The 18,701-nt window shown below is 39.6% G+C and overlaps 1 protein-coding gene across 1 annotated transcript; it reads left to right on the top strand.

Moving 5' to 3' along the window:
• Nucleotides 1–1,446: 1,446 nt before the first annotated feature.
• LOC308494804 (small ribosomal subunit protein uS15-like) lies at nt 1,447–1,902 on the top strand (the record flags this gene model as incomplete). The annotated part of the gene is made up of 1 exon (XM_081042735.1): nt 1,447–1,902. One exon carries the CDS (start codon nt 1,447–1,449, stop codon nt 1,900–1,902), a length of 456 nt encoding a protein of 151 aa, XP_080898861.1.
• Between the last annotated feature and the right edge of the window lie 16,799 nt (nt 1,903–18,701).

The raw sequence follows: 18,701 nt of genomic DNA, 5'->3' as shown, positions 1-18,701 counted from the left end.
TTCACAGAATGAAAAGACCCGTGTAACCATCACCCAACCCAAGAAATAGAACATCATTCAAACTCAGGAAGTCTCCCTCATTCTTCTTCCCACTCATTATCCCCCTTCCCTCCAAACCTAGGCACTGTTTATTATCATAGGTTAGGTTTGCATTTTTGAACTTTATATAACTGTGATCAAAGAGTATGTGGTCTTTTGTGTCTGACAGCTTTAACTCAACATTATGTTTGTAAGATTCATCCATGCTGCTGCCTGTGGTAGCTGTTTGCTCATTCTCATAGCTGTGAAGCATTGAATTGTCTGAATATACCTTAGTTTATGTATCCAATCTCCTGTTAATAAACATTTATTTTCTGGCGCTGATATAATACTGATGTGAAATTTCTTGTACATGCTTCTGGTGAATATATGCATGCATCTATTGGGTGTGAAATTTCTGGGTCACCAGTTCAGCATATATTCAGCTTTATTTAAGACGGAAGCAATTTTCCAAATTGGTTATACCAGTGTGCACTCCCACCAGCAGTGCATGAGAATTCCAGTTGTTCCACATCCTAGCCAACACTCAATTTTGAAAATTGTTTCTTTGTTTTTTGTGTTTTTTTTTTAATTTTAGTAATTCTGGTGGGTATCATCATTTGCTAGTAAAGCATGTTTCTTGTTTTATACAGGAAAAAGAATGGTGGGAGTCTGCCTATTCAGAGTAAGTACAATTAGGTATGCTGAGTAGAATTACTTGGCTCTAACTCTACTGCCCATTCCATTTCTCAGGCTCAAGTTTCATAATTGAATGTTTCAAAAGTAAAGCAAACCCCAGCAAGTTATTTTGTGGATATCGACAAACTGATTCTAACATTTATATGTAGAGGCATAAGCCCCAGAATAGCCAACACGATATTCATTGAGAGAACAAAGAGGACTGACACTACCTGACTTCAAGATTTACTATAAAGCCACATTAACCAAGACAGTGTGGTATTGTTGAAAGAATAGACAAATAGATTAGTGGAACAGAACAGAGAGCCCAGAATTAGACCCACACAAATTTAGTCAACTGATCTTTGACAAAGGAATAAAGGTAAATGATGGAGAAAATACAGTCTTTTCAACAAATGGCGCTGAAACAACTGGACATCCACAGGGGGAAAAAATGTATCTAGATAGTCCTTACACCATTCACAAAAATTACCTCAAAATGGATCATAGACATAAGTGTAAAATGAAAAACTATAAAACTTCTACAAAATAACTTAGGAGAAAATCTAGGTGACCTTTGGTTTTGGCAATGACATTTTACTCACAGCAAAGACATGATCCGTAAAAAGAAATGATTGATACTAAAATTAACAACTTCTGATCTGCAAAAATAAAACACCGAAAAACAAAAATACAAAACAAAAAAATAACACTGCCTGCTGTGTTTTTTGCTGCTTGGCCACCGCCATCATGGGTCGCATGCATGCTCCCGGGAAGGGCCTGTCCCAGTCGGCTCTGCCCTACCGCCGCAGTGTCCCCACCTGGCTGAAGTTGACATCTGACGATGTGAAGGAGCAGATCTACAAACTGGCTAAGAAGGGACTGACTCCCTCACCAATCGGTGTGATCCTGAGAGACTCGCAGGGTGTTACACAAGTACGTTTTGTGACAGGCAATAAAATCCTGAGAATTCTTAAATCCAAAGGACTTGTTCCTGACCTTCCTGAGGATCTCTACCATTTAATTAAGAAAGCTGTTGCCGTTCGAAAGCATCTTGAGAGGAACAGAAAGACTAAGGATGCTAAATTCCGTCTGATTCTGATCGAGAGTCGTATTCACCGGTTGGCTCGATATTACAAGACCAAAGGAGTCCTCCCCCCCAATTGGAAATACGAGTCATCCACGGCCTCTGCCTTGGTTGCATAAATTTGTCTATGTACTCAATAAAATCATTGTTTAATGAGAAAAAAAAAAAACACTGCCAAGAGATTAAGAAGACAAGCCAGAGACTGGGAGAAAGTATTTGCAAAACACATATCTGATAAAGGACTGTCACTCAGAATATACAAAGAACTCTTTAAAACTCAACAGTAAGAAAACAAACAACTCAATTAATAAAATGGGCGAAAAATCTGAACAGACACCTCACCAAAGAAGATATAGAAATGGCAAATAAGCATATGAAAATATATTCTACATCACATGGAATTAGGGAACTGTGAATTAAAACAACGATGGATGGACTACTACTACACATCTGTAGTAGTTAGAAGGACCAAAATCCAGAACACTGACAGCACCAAATGCTGGTGAGGAAGTAGAGCAACAGGAACTCTTGCAGATGGAAATGCAATATGGTACAGTACTTTGGACGACAGTTTGATAGTTCTTTACAAAGTTAAACATTCTTACCATGTAGTATAGCCATCATGCTCCTTGCTATTTACCCAAATTAGTTGAAATATGTGCACACAAAAACCTGCATAAGGATGTTTATAGAAGCTTTATACGTAACTGACAAAATTTGGAAGCAACCAGGATGTCCTTCGGGTGAATGGATAAATAAACTGTAATATATCCAGAGAATGGAACATTCTTTAGTGCAAAGAAGAAATCGGCTACCAATCTATGAAGAGACTGGAGGAACCTAAATGCATATGACTAAGTGAAAAGTTAATCTGAAAAAGCTATATACTGTATGATTCCAACTGTATGACATTCTGAAAAATGCAAAACTATGGAGAAAGTAAAAAGATCAGTGGTTGCTTGGGGTTAAGGGGAGGGAGGTTTGAGTAGGAGCATGGAGGATTTTTAGGGCAGTGAAACTATTCTGTATGAAACTACAATGGTGAATACATGTCATTACACACTTGTCTAAACCAATAGAATGTACAACACCAAGAATGAACTCTAATGTAAACTACTGACTTTGGGTGATAGTGGTGTGTCAATGTAAGTTCATCAATTGTAACAAATGTACTACTCTGATATAGGATGTCCATAGTAGGGGACGCTGTGCATGGGTGGGGGCAGGGGTAGATGGGAACTCTCTGTACTTTCCACTCAATTTTTCCATGAACCCTAACACTGCTCTAAAAAATAAAGTATCTTTAAAAAAAAAAGCGAAGCAAAAGCTAATGCTTCCTGGGCGGGTATACTAAGGACATAGCCATTAATGGGCTTTATCTTAAGAATACTGAAAGGCCAGGCACTGCAGGAATTGTTAAAAGCATGCAAAAGCTTTTATTCAGACCTATCAACTTCTCAATTGAAATTATGTTTTTATTGTCTTTATTATTCAAAAATGAAGGAGGAAAACTGGAAATACATTTCTAGGCCTCTGTTTTCTACCTTGTGGGGTAGCGGTCGTCTTTCTGTAGGTAATCGCCTACATAGTAGGATATGAGAGATGCTTAAAGGCTACACTTGCCCTAAAATCTCACCTACTACTCCGTCATGGTGTCTCCTTTTTCTCCTAGATTAAAATATATCCTGCTTGCATCTCATTTTTAACAAATCTAGCCCATCGCCGTATAACACATACAAGGTGTTCAATCATTGTTTGTCAAATAAATTAGTTATTGATTCTGATGTTGTTGTTTTTTTAAAAAAAGGATATACCCTCCTGCCATGTAAAAACAAAAAGTTGAGTACTTTTTTTATCTCTTGAGCTTATCAAATTCTTAAAGCCTGCATATCTCACAAATTTCTGCTAAACTACTTTGCTTATTTTTCTTATTACAAGGGCAAATAACATGACTTTGAAACAAATAGACTCTTTCAAAGTAGGTTGACAGTCCAATTGGTTCTGAATTCACTGATGTGGCAGTTAGGCATGCTTATTCTCAAATGGGCTGATTTCCATATTTGGGGGTAGAAAGTATACATATAAATGAAAATTATTCATACCTTTTATTTATCATTTCTCCTAGTAGAAATGTCTGATGGCACACAAAAGCCTTTCAATATAACAAAAAGCAAATTAGAGGCTATTTCTATGAGTTCAGCTTTATTTCTTGTTCTTTTCCTTTTTGTTATACGCTTCCTAAGGCATTATTGCTTCTCGCCATAACTTCCTGCTTCCATGCAAAGTGTCAATAGTGTGGATCTTCTGTCATTATGGCCACTACCTTACCACCTGGTCTGGCCCCAAATCACTGTAATGACTTCATAGACATACACCCACTTCATTCCCAGCTTTCTGATTGGTGAGGCTTTGATTCTGTACGGATATACAACTAACTGCTATGGCATTAAGATAGTTGGAGATTCTGCAAAGTACACTAGGAAATGACAGGTAGAAACAATAATTGAGGTAAATCAAATAAAGATCACACATTTGTATGAAAACCATCTGTGATGAGGTTGTGGTAGGGAAAGAGAAAAGTTAAAAGTGAATGAGTCCTCATCCTTCTGGGTATAAGGTGAATGTAATGTGGAATCAGGAAACAAATCCCCTTAGAGTGTTTTATTATCCAATCCCAGCGTGTGGGATTTATGTTCACCCACCCACCCCCAACACACACTGCTGAGCATGTCGGAAAGATGTGAATTAAACAGATAACTAAAAATGCATTTGCTGCCTAGGTCTCTAGGCCTTGAAATGATAATTTAGCGACTATCCTAGTGTCTGACTTTACTTCAAAGAGTGTTTCACAAACTTACGAGCATGGCCTCCAAAAAAATAAATTTTGTAAAGTAATCCTTTATTTTTCAGTTTTACCTTTGAAATGCCGATAAAGCTCAAGCCACCAGTCAATGATTTCCTAATCTGTATTTTTTTAGTTTATAAGAACCTCGTTTCTTCCACAAATCTCTTTTTCTCCAATCACACCAACAGCCTCTCATATATTAGAAGCAGTCTTCAAGACATCTATAACAGCAGCTTTTCTAAGTTTTTGAAGTGCCCCCTTTAGGTCCATTTAATTCAGAAGAGTAGCAATAAGCCAAATCCTACCAAGATAGAATGAATGATTACTCTTCTCTAGCTATGTTGCCCCAATATGGGCTCCTGGCTTATACAATCAAATACAGAAGTTCAAGCGCCACCAACCCTTTCCAGTCATTGCTCCTTGACTTTGGCCATCACTGTCATTACTGTTGGAAGACTACACGGATTGATAACGAATGCCAGCTTACTCTGCCTTTTATCCAGTCTTGGCCAAACAAAAGAGAGGACATCTAGATGGAAAAGAATGGGGGGGGAGGGGTAATTTTGATTCCCTATGCCACTGCTAGTGCTTTTTATGTGAGTACTCTTTAGGCTGGAATGAAAGAGCACAGACTTTGTGAAAATATTTTAAGGGAAGTGTCAAGTAAAACTCAAAATTGTATCATTACTTAGCAGTGCCTGGAGCCTGCATCTTTCTGCCACCATTATCACAATACACTCATAAAGGTGTAACACATTCGGAGCTATGTCAGACACATTAAAATAACATCTGTTAAATGTCTCTGATAGCACATTTCTTTCCTTCTTATTCCTTTCCATTCATTATTTTCTCCTTACTGGGCTGAAATAGGAAACAAAAAAAAAAAAAACAAAAAATGTTACTATGGTTTCTGTAGTGTAGTTGTTTTGGTGTTATTTGTTTTTATATTTTGTTTTTTTCCTAGCAGAGGCCTCAGAAATATTCAAGGACAGCATAAATACAGTATTGTGCAAAGATAAAATACTATTATCTCTGTCGACTTAGGAACTTTCTGCAAATAATAAGTTTATAAAAATGTCGTCTTAAGAGGTGAGGCAGTGATTCCAAGATGGAGGAGTAGATAAACGCTGTGCTTTCCTCATCCCGTGAACACATCAAAATTATAATGAAATTATAGAACAATCAACCTGGAAAGCCATTTGAAGTCTAGCTGAACAGAAGCTTTATAACTAAGGATATAAAGAAGCCACATTGAGATTGGTAGGAGGGACGGAGACGCGAAACAGGCTGGTCCCATACCCACCTGTGGCTGTTGAAAATCAGGAGATCTTGGCCACAGAGTTTCCCCACTAAGGAGCTCCCCACACCAGGCCCAGAGTACTAGTGCTGGGAAAAGGAGCGCCCACAACTTCTATGAAAAATAGTGGGGATTCCAACTGTCAGGACGGGACAGAAGGTGGCGGGAAACCCAGACATCTGCTTAAAGCGCCCGTGCAGGCACTCACCCTGGGCTCTGGCAGAAGGACAGTGACTCTGGGGGCATCGGAGACCTATGGGGAGAGTCTGAGTTGTAAAACTTCAGGGCAATGACTGGAGGGACGGTCCCCATTTTCCCTATGTGGGGCCCTCTTGCTGTGCAGCCAGCAGGCTGGCACCATCTTTCCTGTGTTGAGCCCTCCCCCATAGGCCAAATATGAATCTGCTTGGCCTGGTGAGCTCTGCTGCTCCGCCTTACTGACTCACTGAGACTCTGTCTCACCTATGCAGCATATTCATAGATACAGAGGACATTTTGATGGTTGCCAGATGGAAGGGGAGTTGTGGGTGCGTGAAAAGTGGGAAGGGATTAAGAACTATGAATTGGTTGTTACACAGTAGTCATGGGGATATAGGGTATAGTATAAGGATTATAGTCATTCAATATTGTAATAACTACGTATGGTGGTATCAGATGGGTACTAGATTTATCGGGTTGATAGATGGGAGGAGGTTGGGGGCAGGGTAAAAAAGGTGAAGGGATTAAGAAGTACAAATTGGTAGTTACAAAATAATCATAAGGATGTAAAGTAAAGCATAGGGAATATATTCAGTAATATGGTAATAACTATGTATAGTGCCAGGTGGGTACTAAACCAGTCAAGGGGGTCACTTCTCAAATTATATAAATGTGTAACCATATGCTATACACCTGAAATTAATATAAAATAATACTGAATGTCAACTGTAACTGAAAAATTGAAAAGGGGGTGAGGTGAGACGAAGGGCAGTAAGTAGTCCAAATTTCCAGGTATAAAACAAGAAAGCCATGGGGATATAATGTACAGCATGGGGAATATAGTCCATAATATTGTGATAGCGTGGTACAGTGTCAGATGGTTGGCTGGATTTACATGGTGATCACTTCTTTAGGTATATAAATGTTTAATATCTATTTTGTATGCCTGAAACTAATATACTCATAATATTGCATCTAAAGATATATTTTTTAAAATCTTAAAAAAAAAAAAGAGTTGAGGCAGTATTATCACTACTTCTGAGAGATACCTTTACAATTGGCAAAACATACTTAAATTTGCTTTGGTTATCAGAGGTATCAGAGTTTGGAAAGCTACTTAACTGTCATCTCCTCCTGTAGAGCCTATCATGGTGAACCACCTAGACACCCAAGACAGAAAGAAACCTAAGAATCATCCTTGAGATGTTCTTTTCTTTAAATTCACACATCCTATCTATGTTGATTCTATCTCCTTGATATATTTTGAATCTCTTCTAGAGACCTATAATTAGTAACTCCAATCATGCCTACCAATTCCCATTTCTACTACCTTAGTTTTGTTTTCTAATTACCTGGGTGATTATGAATCTCCTATCTAGTCTGCCTGCCATTAGTTTCTCCTCTCCCAAACACTCCTAAATTGTCTAACAAAATATTTTCTCCAAAATGCAAATATTAAGTTATTTGAAAATCTGTGAGAGACTCTCTGGTGCCTTTAAAACAAAGCCCACACTCCTTAATATGAGTTACAAGGAACTGTTCTTTACTTTACCTCTCTAATTTCATCTCTGGCCACTTCGTAACTCCAACCAGTTTGGTCTCCTTACAGTTTGTTCCTCTCGAAGGCTTCTCACTCCATGGTTTTGTACAAGCCATTGTTTCCCATAAGTTTCTCTCATACTCTTTATTACCAAACCTCAGCACTCTTTTTTGTTATTTAGAATTGTGTTTAATGGCACATAATAGAAAAGTGACTACAATGGCTTAAATGAAAGTCAAAAGGAAATAGAAGTTGAATGATATCATCAAGGACCGACACTCCTATTTTTTAAATATTTTACCATTATTATAATGAGGCTTTTGTATTCGTGGCTGCAAGATGATGATTCCATCTCTAGATTTTATACCTGCATTCCAAGCATGAAGAAAGGGAAAAGTGAAGAACCTGTGTGTTAAGTTTGTTTTCATCAGGAAAAAATTATTTTCAACAAAGCCCCATCCAATAGACTTTTATTTACACGGTCACTCATACCTAGAATGGTGTATGAAGGGGTAAGTAGTTTTTAACTAGACACAATGCTTCCTCAAAAAATACAGGGTTCTGTTTTTGAGTAGGAAGGGAAGAATGAACACTGTGTGCCACATGCTTTTCCCTGGTTACTTCTTACAAGATTCAGATCAAGCTTCAGCTTCTCTTGGAAGCTTTTCCTGACACCACAGGTCTAGGCTCAGGGTCCTCCTCTGTGTTCCCAGACTAGTGCCTGGAAAATAGAAGGCACTCGATACGTTTGGTTGATTGAATGACTGACTGACTGAATGAATGAAAGTTACCTCTATTCCTCGTGCCTTTAGCACACTATATTGTAACCATCAGTTTAGGTGTTTGCTCCTTCACGAAACTGTTTTCTAAGACCAATGGCTGTGTTTTATTCATCTTTGTATTTCACAGTATCTGAAATGTAGTGACCATTTAATAAATGCTTATTGGATGAACATGTAACAGAACACATTTTAAGATGAGATTGTATAAGCAACTTGCAGTGGTCAGAAGGGCATTAGGATTCAATTTTCCTCTCTGTTGGGGAATGGCAGTAGGCATTTATCTAAATAAAGTTAGCAAAGCAGTACACTAATCCTAGAACTCCATCAGCTAACTAATTCCAATAGCTGAAGCCACTGTATTTCTGCCCATGGGTTCAACTTCATCCCCAGCTCTGGAACCAGAATCTTAAGGCTTATTTCTGTCATCTATATTTTGATCACATCCTGACCTCCTGCCGTATTATAACCAGTCTTAGCTTCATACCTAACCTGGAATCCATGTCTAGAGTTTGTCTTTCTTTGTGATTAGGTTCTGCCTGTTTTGAACCTTATCTTTATGACTTGTTCTTTGGCAAGACCCCTTTATACCAATTATTGGCCTTGGTAGACCTCAACATATTATCTGGGCTCTGTTTAACTGTCTGGGCCCCTTCCTAATGTCTCCTGTTGTGAACTTTCCCGATTGCCTGCCTCCCTGCCTACGTGACGCCTATAAGTCTGTCTAGGTCCTCAGGCCCATTCTCTCCCTCTCTGGCCCCTTCTGTCAATGTGACCAAAGCCTGGTTCTGCCATTTGTGAGTGTGGCTGCGTTCACCTAAGGAGTACTTTGTCAGAGAAAAACTGGAATCAAAGAGGGAAGCAGATGTCTCATAAGAAATCTGAGAAATATTCAGAGAGTTCAACAAAACCGAACTCTTTATTAAATACAAAATTGTCAACTAACTTGCATAATGCTTTCTGTTTCTTAAAAGTCTTAGGAAACCAACAGCTGCATTTTTCTTTTTCGTATAAGTGGTGGCTACCGTTAACCTTTCTATTTCAGATTTATGATAATAGCCACAGGAAAGTGTAAGTGTAGTGTTTTTCAGAACAGAGTTACCTTGTTTTCTCTAGTGGCATTTACTACTAAAGTGGAGGGATCAGTAAGAAAAAAAAATCTAACATTATGCTTTTTATGAAATATCACTATATGTAAAGTCAAATTCTCTTCACACACGGATGGCTATACCCCTATGTCCAGTTGTCTACATAGGGCACAATTCCTCCTTACTCCTAGTATGCTTATACACAGACTCACCTGAAATAATCCGTATAGGGGTAGGTAGTAGATAATTCATATCTAACAAACATTGTGGAAGTGGGCAGATTCATTCAAGCTTCTATGCCTCATACGAGGTCTGATAATTAAGTACATGAACTTGTTGCAATGATGTAGCTAATTTTTGATATCAGAGGGATTATTCATTATGAATTTGTACCAACTGGACAAATAGTTAACCAAGTTTACTAGTTAGAAGTGCTGAAAAGGCTGCGTGAAAAAGTGAGACGACCTGAACTTTTCGCCAACAATTCATGGCTCTTGCATCACGACAACGCACCAGCTCACACGGCACTGTCTGTGAGGGAGTTTTTAGCCAGTAAACAAATAACTGTATTGGAACACCCTCCCAACTCACCTGATCTGGCCCCCAATGACTCCTTTCTTTCCCTAAAGATAAAGGAAATATTGAAAGGAAGACATTTTGATGACATTCAGAACATCCAGGGTAATACGATGACAGCTCTGATGGCCGTTCCAAAAAGAGTTCCAAACTAGCTTTGAAGGGTGGACTAGGCTCTGGTGTCTGTGCATAGTTTCCCAAGGGGAGCACTTCAAAGGTGACTGTAGTGATATTCAGCAATGAGGTATGTAGTACTTTTTCTAGGATGAGTTCACGAATTTAATTGTCAGACCTCATACATTGGGGCCTATAGACACTAGTTTTACTAGTACAAAGCATAAGGATGATTCCTTGTCCTCAACTCTTGTGAATGAGACCTGCTAATTTTCTTAGTCTTCCACTCATTTTGCTAATCATGATTGAGCTATAATCGACTCTAAATATTATAGTTTAAGGGTGCATAATAGAAATAGTACGTGCTGGGGTAGATTCGCCCAGATCATACCATTCCATATCCCATGTTGCTCTGTGTCTTAGAATCCAACTAAGCATAGATGGAGTGGACACGGGCAATCCTGTCATTCCTGTCTGGTTACTCTCATGTCAGTTAAATGTTAATTGAGATGCTGCTATGTGCACGGTCCTATGCTAGATAGAGGACTATAAGAAGTCTGAGATAAGGCGTCTGCCTGCAGAAAGATTACCATCTAGTTGACTGGCAGAGGAGACAGTCCTCTCAGTAATAATCAACAGTTAAAGGCTTAAATAACAATAGAAAACCACAGTAAATGGGAAATCTCAAACTCAGTTTAACTGCCAGTAGGAGCTATGCCCTCTGGCTCCCCTATTAATAGACAAGCAACCAGTCCTACCTTGCAGGGCTTTTCACAGTTGAAGAACACTTCACATAAAATAATCAGATGGTTCACAAAATACACAGTATGGCAAGTATAAACATTTCCTTCATTTTTCAACTATCACTGGAAAATATCCCTCCCTAACCTAAAAAACGTCTAAGTGCCTTTTCAAATAGTGTTTACATTGTACACCTTGTTCTTGATTTCAAATGCATTCTTAACATAATTTAAGAATGAATAATAATTCAGGAGTCAATTCCGATACTGTTACAGAGGAAACTACTTAAGCCCTTGGAGAAATAAACAAGAAGAGAGGTTTGAGAAGTCAAAGGAAAAATACTTATATTTCAGATCTTTCATATTCCTTCCGTCCATATTCTCCAACTGGAAAAAGAACTTGTGTCTGCCAGTTGGTAGCCTGACCTTAGACCAAGTTTAATTAATTGGCAGTCTTCTCCAGCTGTCATCTGTCCTCATTTGCCTAGGCGGAGCACATTACTGAAGCTGAGACTCCAACCATGACCTTCTTGGTCCACTGAGCTGCAGTGACTCAACAGCTGATCAGATCTACCTCCTCTTTCCCCTGTGCCCCAAACCACATCACGCCTCCCAACAGAGGCCGACTTTAACTTCCCAGGCTTAGATCAGTGTTTCTCCAAGAGTGGTTTCTGGACTAGTGCATTGCAACTTCACTGTGGTGTTTGTAAAATTGCAGAATCCCGGACCTTGTTCTCAGAGATTCTGATAGAGTAGCTATGGGATGGGGCTTGAGAACATGCAGTTTAACATGTTCTTCTATGTGACTCTCATGCTCCATAATTTGCTTGATGATGCTAATACAATTAGGGAATAAGACCCAAGGCCCGTGGGATACAAATAGTGTAGTCAAAGGCCAAGATGGTAATAATTCCATCTGCTGGTTACACATTCAATGCGAATAAGAATCTCTCAAGAAGCTTGTTAAACATATAAGGGTTCCACCTTTGGTGCTACCCCCAAAACCAAAGGAATTATAAAGTGGGCCTGGACATCTGTGCATTTAAAAGGCTTCCCTAGGTCATGTTGATGTATTGTAACAGTTGAGATGATCTGCATTAGTTCAACTGCTCCGAGGTATCCAGCAGCTGGCAGAGTCAGAGAGGTTGCTCGCAGGAGATCCAGGCACTTGTTACCCATCATTGCAGTGTACAGGTTTTAAAGGACAAAGCTACACACATTATGTAAGTGGATTACAAAATGTAATAAGGGGTACTTTACACTGAATGTGGTTGGCGTAAACACGCTGCAGGCCTTGGGGATGGAGGGAAGCAAACATTTGCAATATTATGGAAGAAAGGAGGAGGGAATGAAAAGATACCATGCTGAGAGGTAGGTGACAACAGATCCTGAGACAGGCAAGTGTTTCTGCCTCTGGCCTCATGCCCTCTATAATCACAGCAAATCAGCCACCCTCCCCACATGATAAAGGGCTGAGGGCTAAGGAAGAAGCAAGTACTTACGTGGAGACAGTAGGGTTTTGTCCTCGGTCATTTTAACTACCAGTTCTGTAAAATCAGCAGAATTCCCTCTCTCTCGCTCCAAGAGCAAAGGAGGACACATTACAGACACAGAGCTATCTCACACTACCGCACATATTCTCGTGCCATCTGCTAATTGCTCCATGTTCATCGTTTGGAGTAACCCATCCAGGCAGGCAGGTGACATACTCCTCTGGAACAAGAGAACACTTCATCCCATGCCACTGCCTCTATCTTATGACTGTCGATTCCTTCTCTATTTTCCCTCTGAGTCTGGAAGGGTGTCTTAGGGGTGGAAGTGACAATCAAGTAGGAGGGTGGAACTAATTTAAATCTACTACTGAGAGTCACTATATATTGACACATGGTTCCAGAGTGCAACTAAAAAGGAACTATATAAGAACTCTTCCCACAGAGCCTATTTCAGTCAATCTCCTGGAACACATCATAATTCACCTCCAGGCTCCACAGCACCAAACTCTCTCCAAATGTAGTCACCTCCTGGACATCATCTAATGTTGCACTAGTATTTCTAACACTACATATCAAAAACCAAACCTATCTGCTCTAATCCAATTTCTGTTAATGACATTATCATCCTCCCAATTAGAAACTTACAGGTTGTCTTCAATTTCTCCCTTGACTTTATCACCTACCTTCAATCTAGACTTTAGACTATTACTGATCCAAGCAGTAACGAGTAGGATACTGGGGAACATACAGGAAGTCATGTTCGGGAGATAGTCGATAGGACTCACCTCCTGGAACAGTCTCCTTCACCTCTTGACTTCCAGGCTTCCATCTACCTCCTCCTAATTCTTCCCACCCACGGACTTGTAACTCCTCGTCCAAAAACCCTCACTTTGCCCCTCTGGTTTACCTTCCACCACTCCTCCTGCACACAAAAATAGTTGTTTTAGTTTTCTCCCACTATTCCCCTACTTATAACCTAACCTTTAGCCAAATTCTTCTTTCCTGAAAATGCACCCTTGTTTCCCTTGCTCCCCTTACTCAAAGTTTTTACTGATGCTGTGGGGACAAAGCCCCCAAAAAACAGTTTCCAGGCTCTCGGCCTCACATAGAAAGGTGCTGGCTCGGGTAGTAAATGGCCATTAACTGTGATCAGATGGCCAGCAGCTGTGGCTAGTTGGCCGTCAGCTATAACCCGTAGGCCATTGGCCACTAATATAATGGCTGTGGCTACGCTAGCAGAATGGAATGGGGGCTAGCAAGAAGATGGTGGCTGGCAAGCGCGGACTGCTGTTAGGCAGATTATGTAGATCCTGCTTCCTGTGTCTCCAGCCCAGCCGCCAGCGAGAATATATTGGTTTGACTCCCCTACCTATGGCTCCGTGGGTGTTCCTTTTTGGCCTTACCGTGTCCTGCGTTCTTGGGCGGGGAGTGGAAGCTGAGACCCTGCACGACAAATGGCGCAGTGAGCAGGGTCCCCTGCGTGACAGATGCCCTTCCCATTGTTTGAAAATCCTCCCCCCTTCCTGTTAAATCCTTATTCACCCTTCAGGATCCAGCTCCAAAGCTATCTCCCTCAGCCTCCAGCTGATTGCATTCTTTCCTTCTCTGTACTAAGAAGCACTCTGTCCCTTATCAGATCCTGCCTTGTCACACTCTGCCCCCACCTAAAGGATGGAAGGCTTGGAATTCCACATAATGCCTAGAAGTACCTCTGCCACAATAATTGCACTAAAAATTGTGTTGATGAGAATAGCCATTCTGCCAGGTGTGAGGCGGTACCTCATTGTGGTTTTGATTTGCATTTCCCTAACAGCTAGTGAAGTTCAGCATTGGATTTGTGCCTGAGCAGCCTCAAGCCCAAAGAACACGCCAGGTGAGGTGACTGAGTGTGGGACATGGGTTATTGAGACATATTGGGGAGAGTGCGGGGAGGAGTGGGGGTGAAGAGGGCGCCTGGCCGGAAGGGTAGTGATCCCCACACAGGTGGAGAAGAAGCCGGGTTATATAGGTACAGCAAAACAAAGAGCATTCCTGGGAGAAATCATCTGGCATCCTTCCCTGTAGGCCTGCTCTCATGCACACAGTGTCCCAAGAAGCCTGGAGACCTTGACTGCCGGCCAGTGTACAGAACTGGCTGTCTGATAAGCAGCATTCCCATGAAGTCGGGAGACCTTGACTTTCTGCTGGCTTATCTGCTTGTGGGCCAGGTCCCTAAAGGACTTTTTCATATATCTGTTGGCCCTCTGTGTGTCTTCTTAGGAGAAGTGTCGGTTCAGGTCCTCTGCCCATTTTTTAAATTTGATTGTTTGGGGGTATTTTGTTGTTGAGTTGTATGAGCTCTTTATATATTTGGGGTATTAGCCCCTTATCAGAAGTGTTGTTTGCAAATATATACTCCCATTTGGTTGGTTGCCTCTTTGTTTTATTGATGGGTTGTTTTTTGTTTGTTGTTTTGTTGTGCAGAAGCTTTTTAGTTTGACATCGTCCCATTCACTGTCAGAATGGCTATCATCAACAGGACAAATAATAACAAGTGTTGGAAAGTTTGTTGAGAAAAAGGAACCCTCATACACTGCTGGTGGGAATGTAAATTGGTGCAGCCACTGTGGAAAACAGTATGGGATTCCTAAAAAAATTAAGAATAGAATTACCATATGATCCAGCAATTTCTTTTCTGGGTAACTACCCAAAAAAATCTGAAAACACTTATCCTTAAAGCTATACCAGTATGTACCTCTATGTTCATTGCAGCTTTGTTTACGGTGGCCAAGACATGGAAACAACCAAAGCGTCCTTCGATAGCTGAATGGATAAAGAAGTTGTGGTATATATACACAATGGAATACTATTCGGCATTAAGGAAAGATGATATAGGAACATTTGTGACAACATGGATGGATCTTGAGAGTATGATGCTAAGCGAAATAAGTCAGACAGAAAAAGCAGAGAACCCTATGATTTCACTGATATGTGGTATATAAACCAAAAACAACAAAAGAACAAGACAAACGAGAAACAAAAACTCATAGACACAGACAATAGTTTAGTGGTTACCAGAGGGTAAAGGGGGTGGGGGAGGGAGACGAGGGTAAGGGGGATCAAATATATGGTGATGGAAGGAGAACTGACTCTGGGTGGTGAACACACAATGGGATTTATAGATGATGTAATACAGAATTGTACACCTGAAATCTATGTAATTTCACTAACAATTGTCACCCCAATAAATTTAATAAAAGCTAATTGTGTTGAATGAATGAATTTCTACTTCCTCAACTTCTAGGGAAATTCCCTAAGTTAAACCAACTTTTACTAATAAAAGAGAAGATTTTATCCCAGCACATGCCTTGGTCTCTTTCTCTTTCTCTCTGTGCTTGTCTGTCTCTATCCCAATGTCTAGCGCTCTCTGTCTCTGTTACTTTCTCTCTTCGTCCCTCTCTGTGTTTCCCCACACTTCCTATATCTGGCACTGGTGACCTTTCTCTTTTTTCATGATCTTTTCGTTCTTCTGTCAGTATGTCTTTGATGTTTGCCCTGCATTCCTTGTCTTCCTGTCTGTCCATTTCTGTTTCTCTGACATGCTGCCCCCTTCCTACCTGTAAATCAATCTCTGAAGCTCTTTCAAAGCCTCGCTTCAACTGTAATTCAAAATAGAGTGTTATTGGACCTTTTCAAGTTGGAACTCAGAGAGAAGACTAAAGCCTGAAAACCTGTAACTCTGAAGGAAATCAACTTTCCAGGGACAGGTGACTATAGTAAAGGGTTTGAATAGCAAATCCTTAGATTCTCCAAATGCTTAATTCACATGATAAGGCTTAAAGATATAAAAGGTGACCCACAACAACTAATCACAATGAGAAAGCTAGTATGTCTAACTCTGACTTCAAAGATACAGCTTAGAAAGCAGATGAAAAGTTCTAGGAAATCACTGACTACTTTGGCACCTGGCCCAGGAGACTCTAAGGATTCATATATAAGTATAAACATAGAATTGAAACTAAAGGTCTAAATAATGACAATGCCAGCTATCTTTTCAGTGTCTACCGTGAGACAAATATCTCGTACACTTTAACTCATTTAATCCCCAAACATTTTATGGACATGGAAACTGAGGTCGAGAGTGGTTAATTAACTTCATAATCAGTCATCCTTAAGGAGAGGAGTCAAGATTTGAACCCAGGTGTTGTCTGCTTCCAGAGCCTGAGATGCTAAGCTCTCCAGCTTCTTTCAAACTTGTCAGGTCTTAAGAATCCCCTGGGTGCTGATTAACCCTTAAGATTCCTTAACTCCACCCTTCACTCCTACCAAATCCCAGGCAAAGGGCCCATCCTGGTGACTCCTGAATTTTGACCAAAGTCAATAAAGAAATGGAGCTTTATTGGTGGAATGCAAGTGAGTAGAAGACCACGCTGTATTTATGTGAGGGGGTTGGAATCTTTCTGATACTCTTAAAATCATACCATGTAGGTGATTGACTCTTTCACCTTTTTAAAGCTCAGCCCTTATTATAAGAAAAGATTTTTTCTTTTAACTAATGGAATGGCCCCGATACTAATAATAGGAAACACCAAGAACATGTACAGGCTGAAGATTCAAAAGAACAATGACTTACAGTGTCAGGCCCTATGCCAACTGATTTACATGAATCCTCTAATCGGATACTCACAATTAACTTGTGAATAGCTACTTTAGTTATCTGCATTTTACAGATGATGAGAATGAGGCTCAGAAAAATTACTTGTCCAAGATCTAAGATTCCAACCCAGGTTTGTCTGACTGCAACTTGTGCCCTTAACACTCTGCTGCCCAGCCTCCACTACAAAAAGGTCAAAGAAAGATTCAGAAAAATTCACCGATTGCAGATCTCTAATGACACATGAAAAGATTTTTTATGGTATTCAGGGTGTTTTGAAACATATTTTGAAGGTTATTACTCTGGAGGGAAAGCACAGGGTTCTTCCACCAAAATATTCCTTGGTATCTTGGAGAGGGTTACTCATTTAACCCAACATGGCAATTCTTGTGTTCTAACCTTCTTAGGTTTATCAGCAACTAATTCCTTTGGTCAGCTAGAGTAGCATTTGGAGCAATTCTTTCAAATTCACTGTGAATTTAGAACCCTTTTCTGAATCCCCAGAACCTCAAATTTCCCAAATTTACAGACTTTAAGATATATATATACATATATATATACATATATATATGTATGTATATATATATGTATATATATATATATATTTCCCTCTTTATGGTGGTCAAAGTTTTCCCCAAAGTAGAGTAATGAGGAGAGAAAACATGAAGATATTCTTTTCTTATTTTGAATTCTACACTGTTCCCCATTTTCTCCTCATTATGCAAGGAAAAACAATAGTGATATCGAATATATATACATATATATATATATATACATATATATATATATATGTATATATATATATATATATATATATATCAACTGGAAGTACAAGATGAAATCCATATGTATAAGGAACTTGTCAACAATTCTTTTCATCTCATAAAGCCCTACCACAATTATATATCCTTAAATAAAAGTCTAACAGCTTTCAAATATCTGAGTAGTTATGATGTCCAAATATAGAATCCTTTTCTTCTACCCAAATTTTACAAATAAGAATAATTCAGAATTTTTAAAAAACTTCAGCTTCTAGAAAAATCAAGTGACTATCAAAATGGATCCATTTACTGCATGAATCATTAACTGATTTATACAACTTAGTAACTTCACATAATGGAAGAATACTTTTTTACATACCTCTGATGTTGACACTTCGCAAAATTGTTTTTATTTTTAACAAAGTAATGCATAAATTGGGTACAAACTTAATGGCTGCCCCCTTTTTTCCCACAGTTCTATTTCCATTCCTACTAGGCAATCATTTTTTAATATTTGGGGGTTTAGTTCTTCTGTTAACTTATATGCTAAACTAATAACATATTTTCTGTAATAAATCTCATATACTCAGCATTCAGCTACACAAGTTATGAACATTGATTTTGCCAACATTGCTTCATCCACAACCTTTCTACTTTTTTCCTAGAGCTTCTTTTTGTTTCAGCTTTTATCTCCTTAGCTGATTAGTCGGTGGAGCAGGGGTCAACTGTAACTTTTAGCTCCAATGTCCAGCTCCAACCCCTTGCTCAATGCCTGGAAACTCTCCATCTTTGCTCTGTTGTTTTGAAAGCAAACAATTTAGGTTGCTGGGAACACAGGAGATAAAGTGGAATCT

This window comes from Rhinolophus hipposideros (genome assembly GCF_964194185.1).
Source record: "Rhinolophus hipposideros genome assembly, chromosome: X".
In the NCBI taxonomy this organism is placed as follows: domain Eukaryota; kingdom Metazoa; phylum Chordata; class Mammalia; order Chiroptera; family Rhinolophidae; genus Rhinolophus; species Rhinolophus hipposideros.
This window is presented reverse-complemented; position numbering and strand designations above follow the sequence as displayed.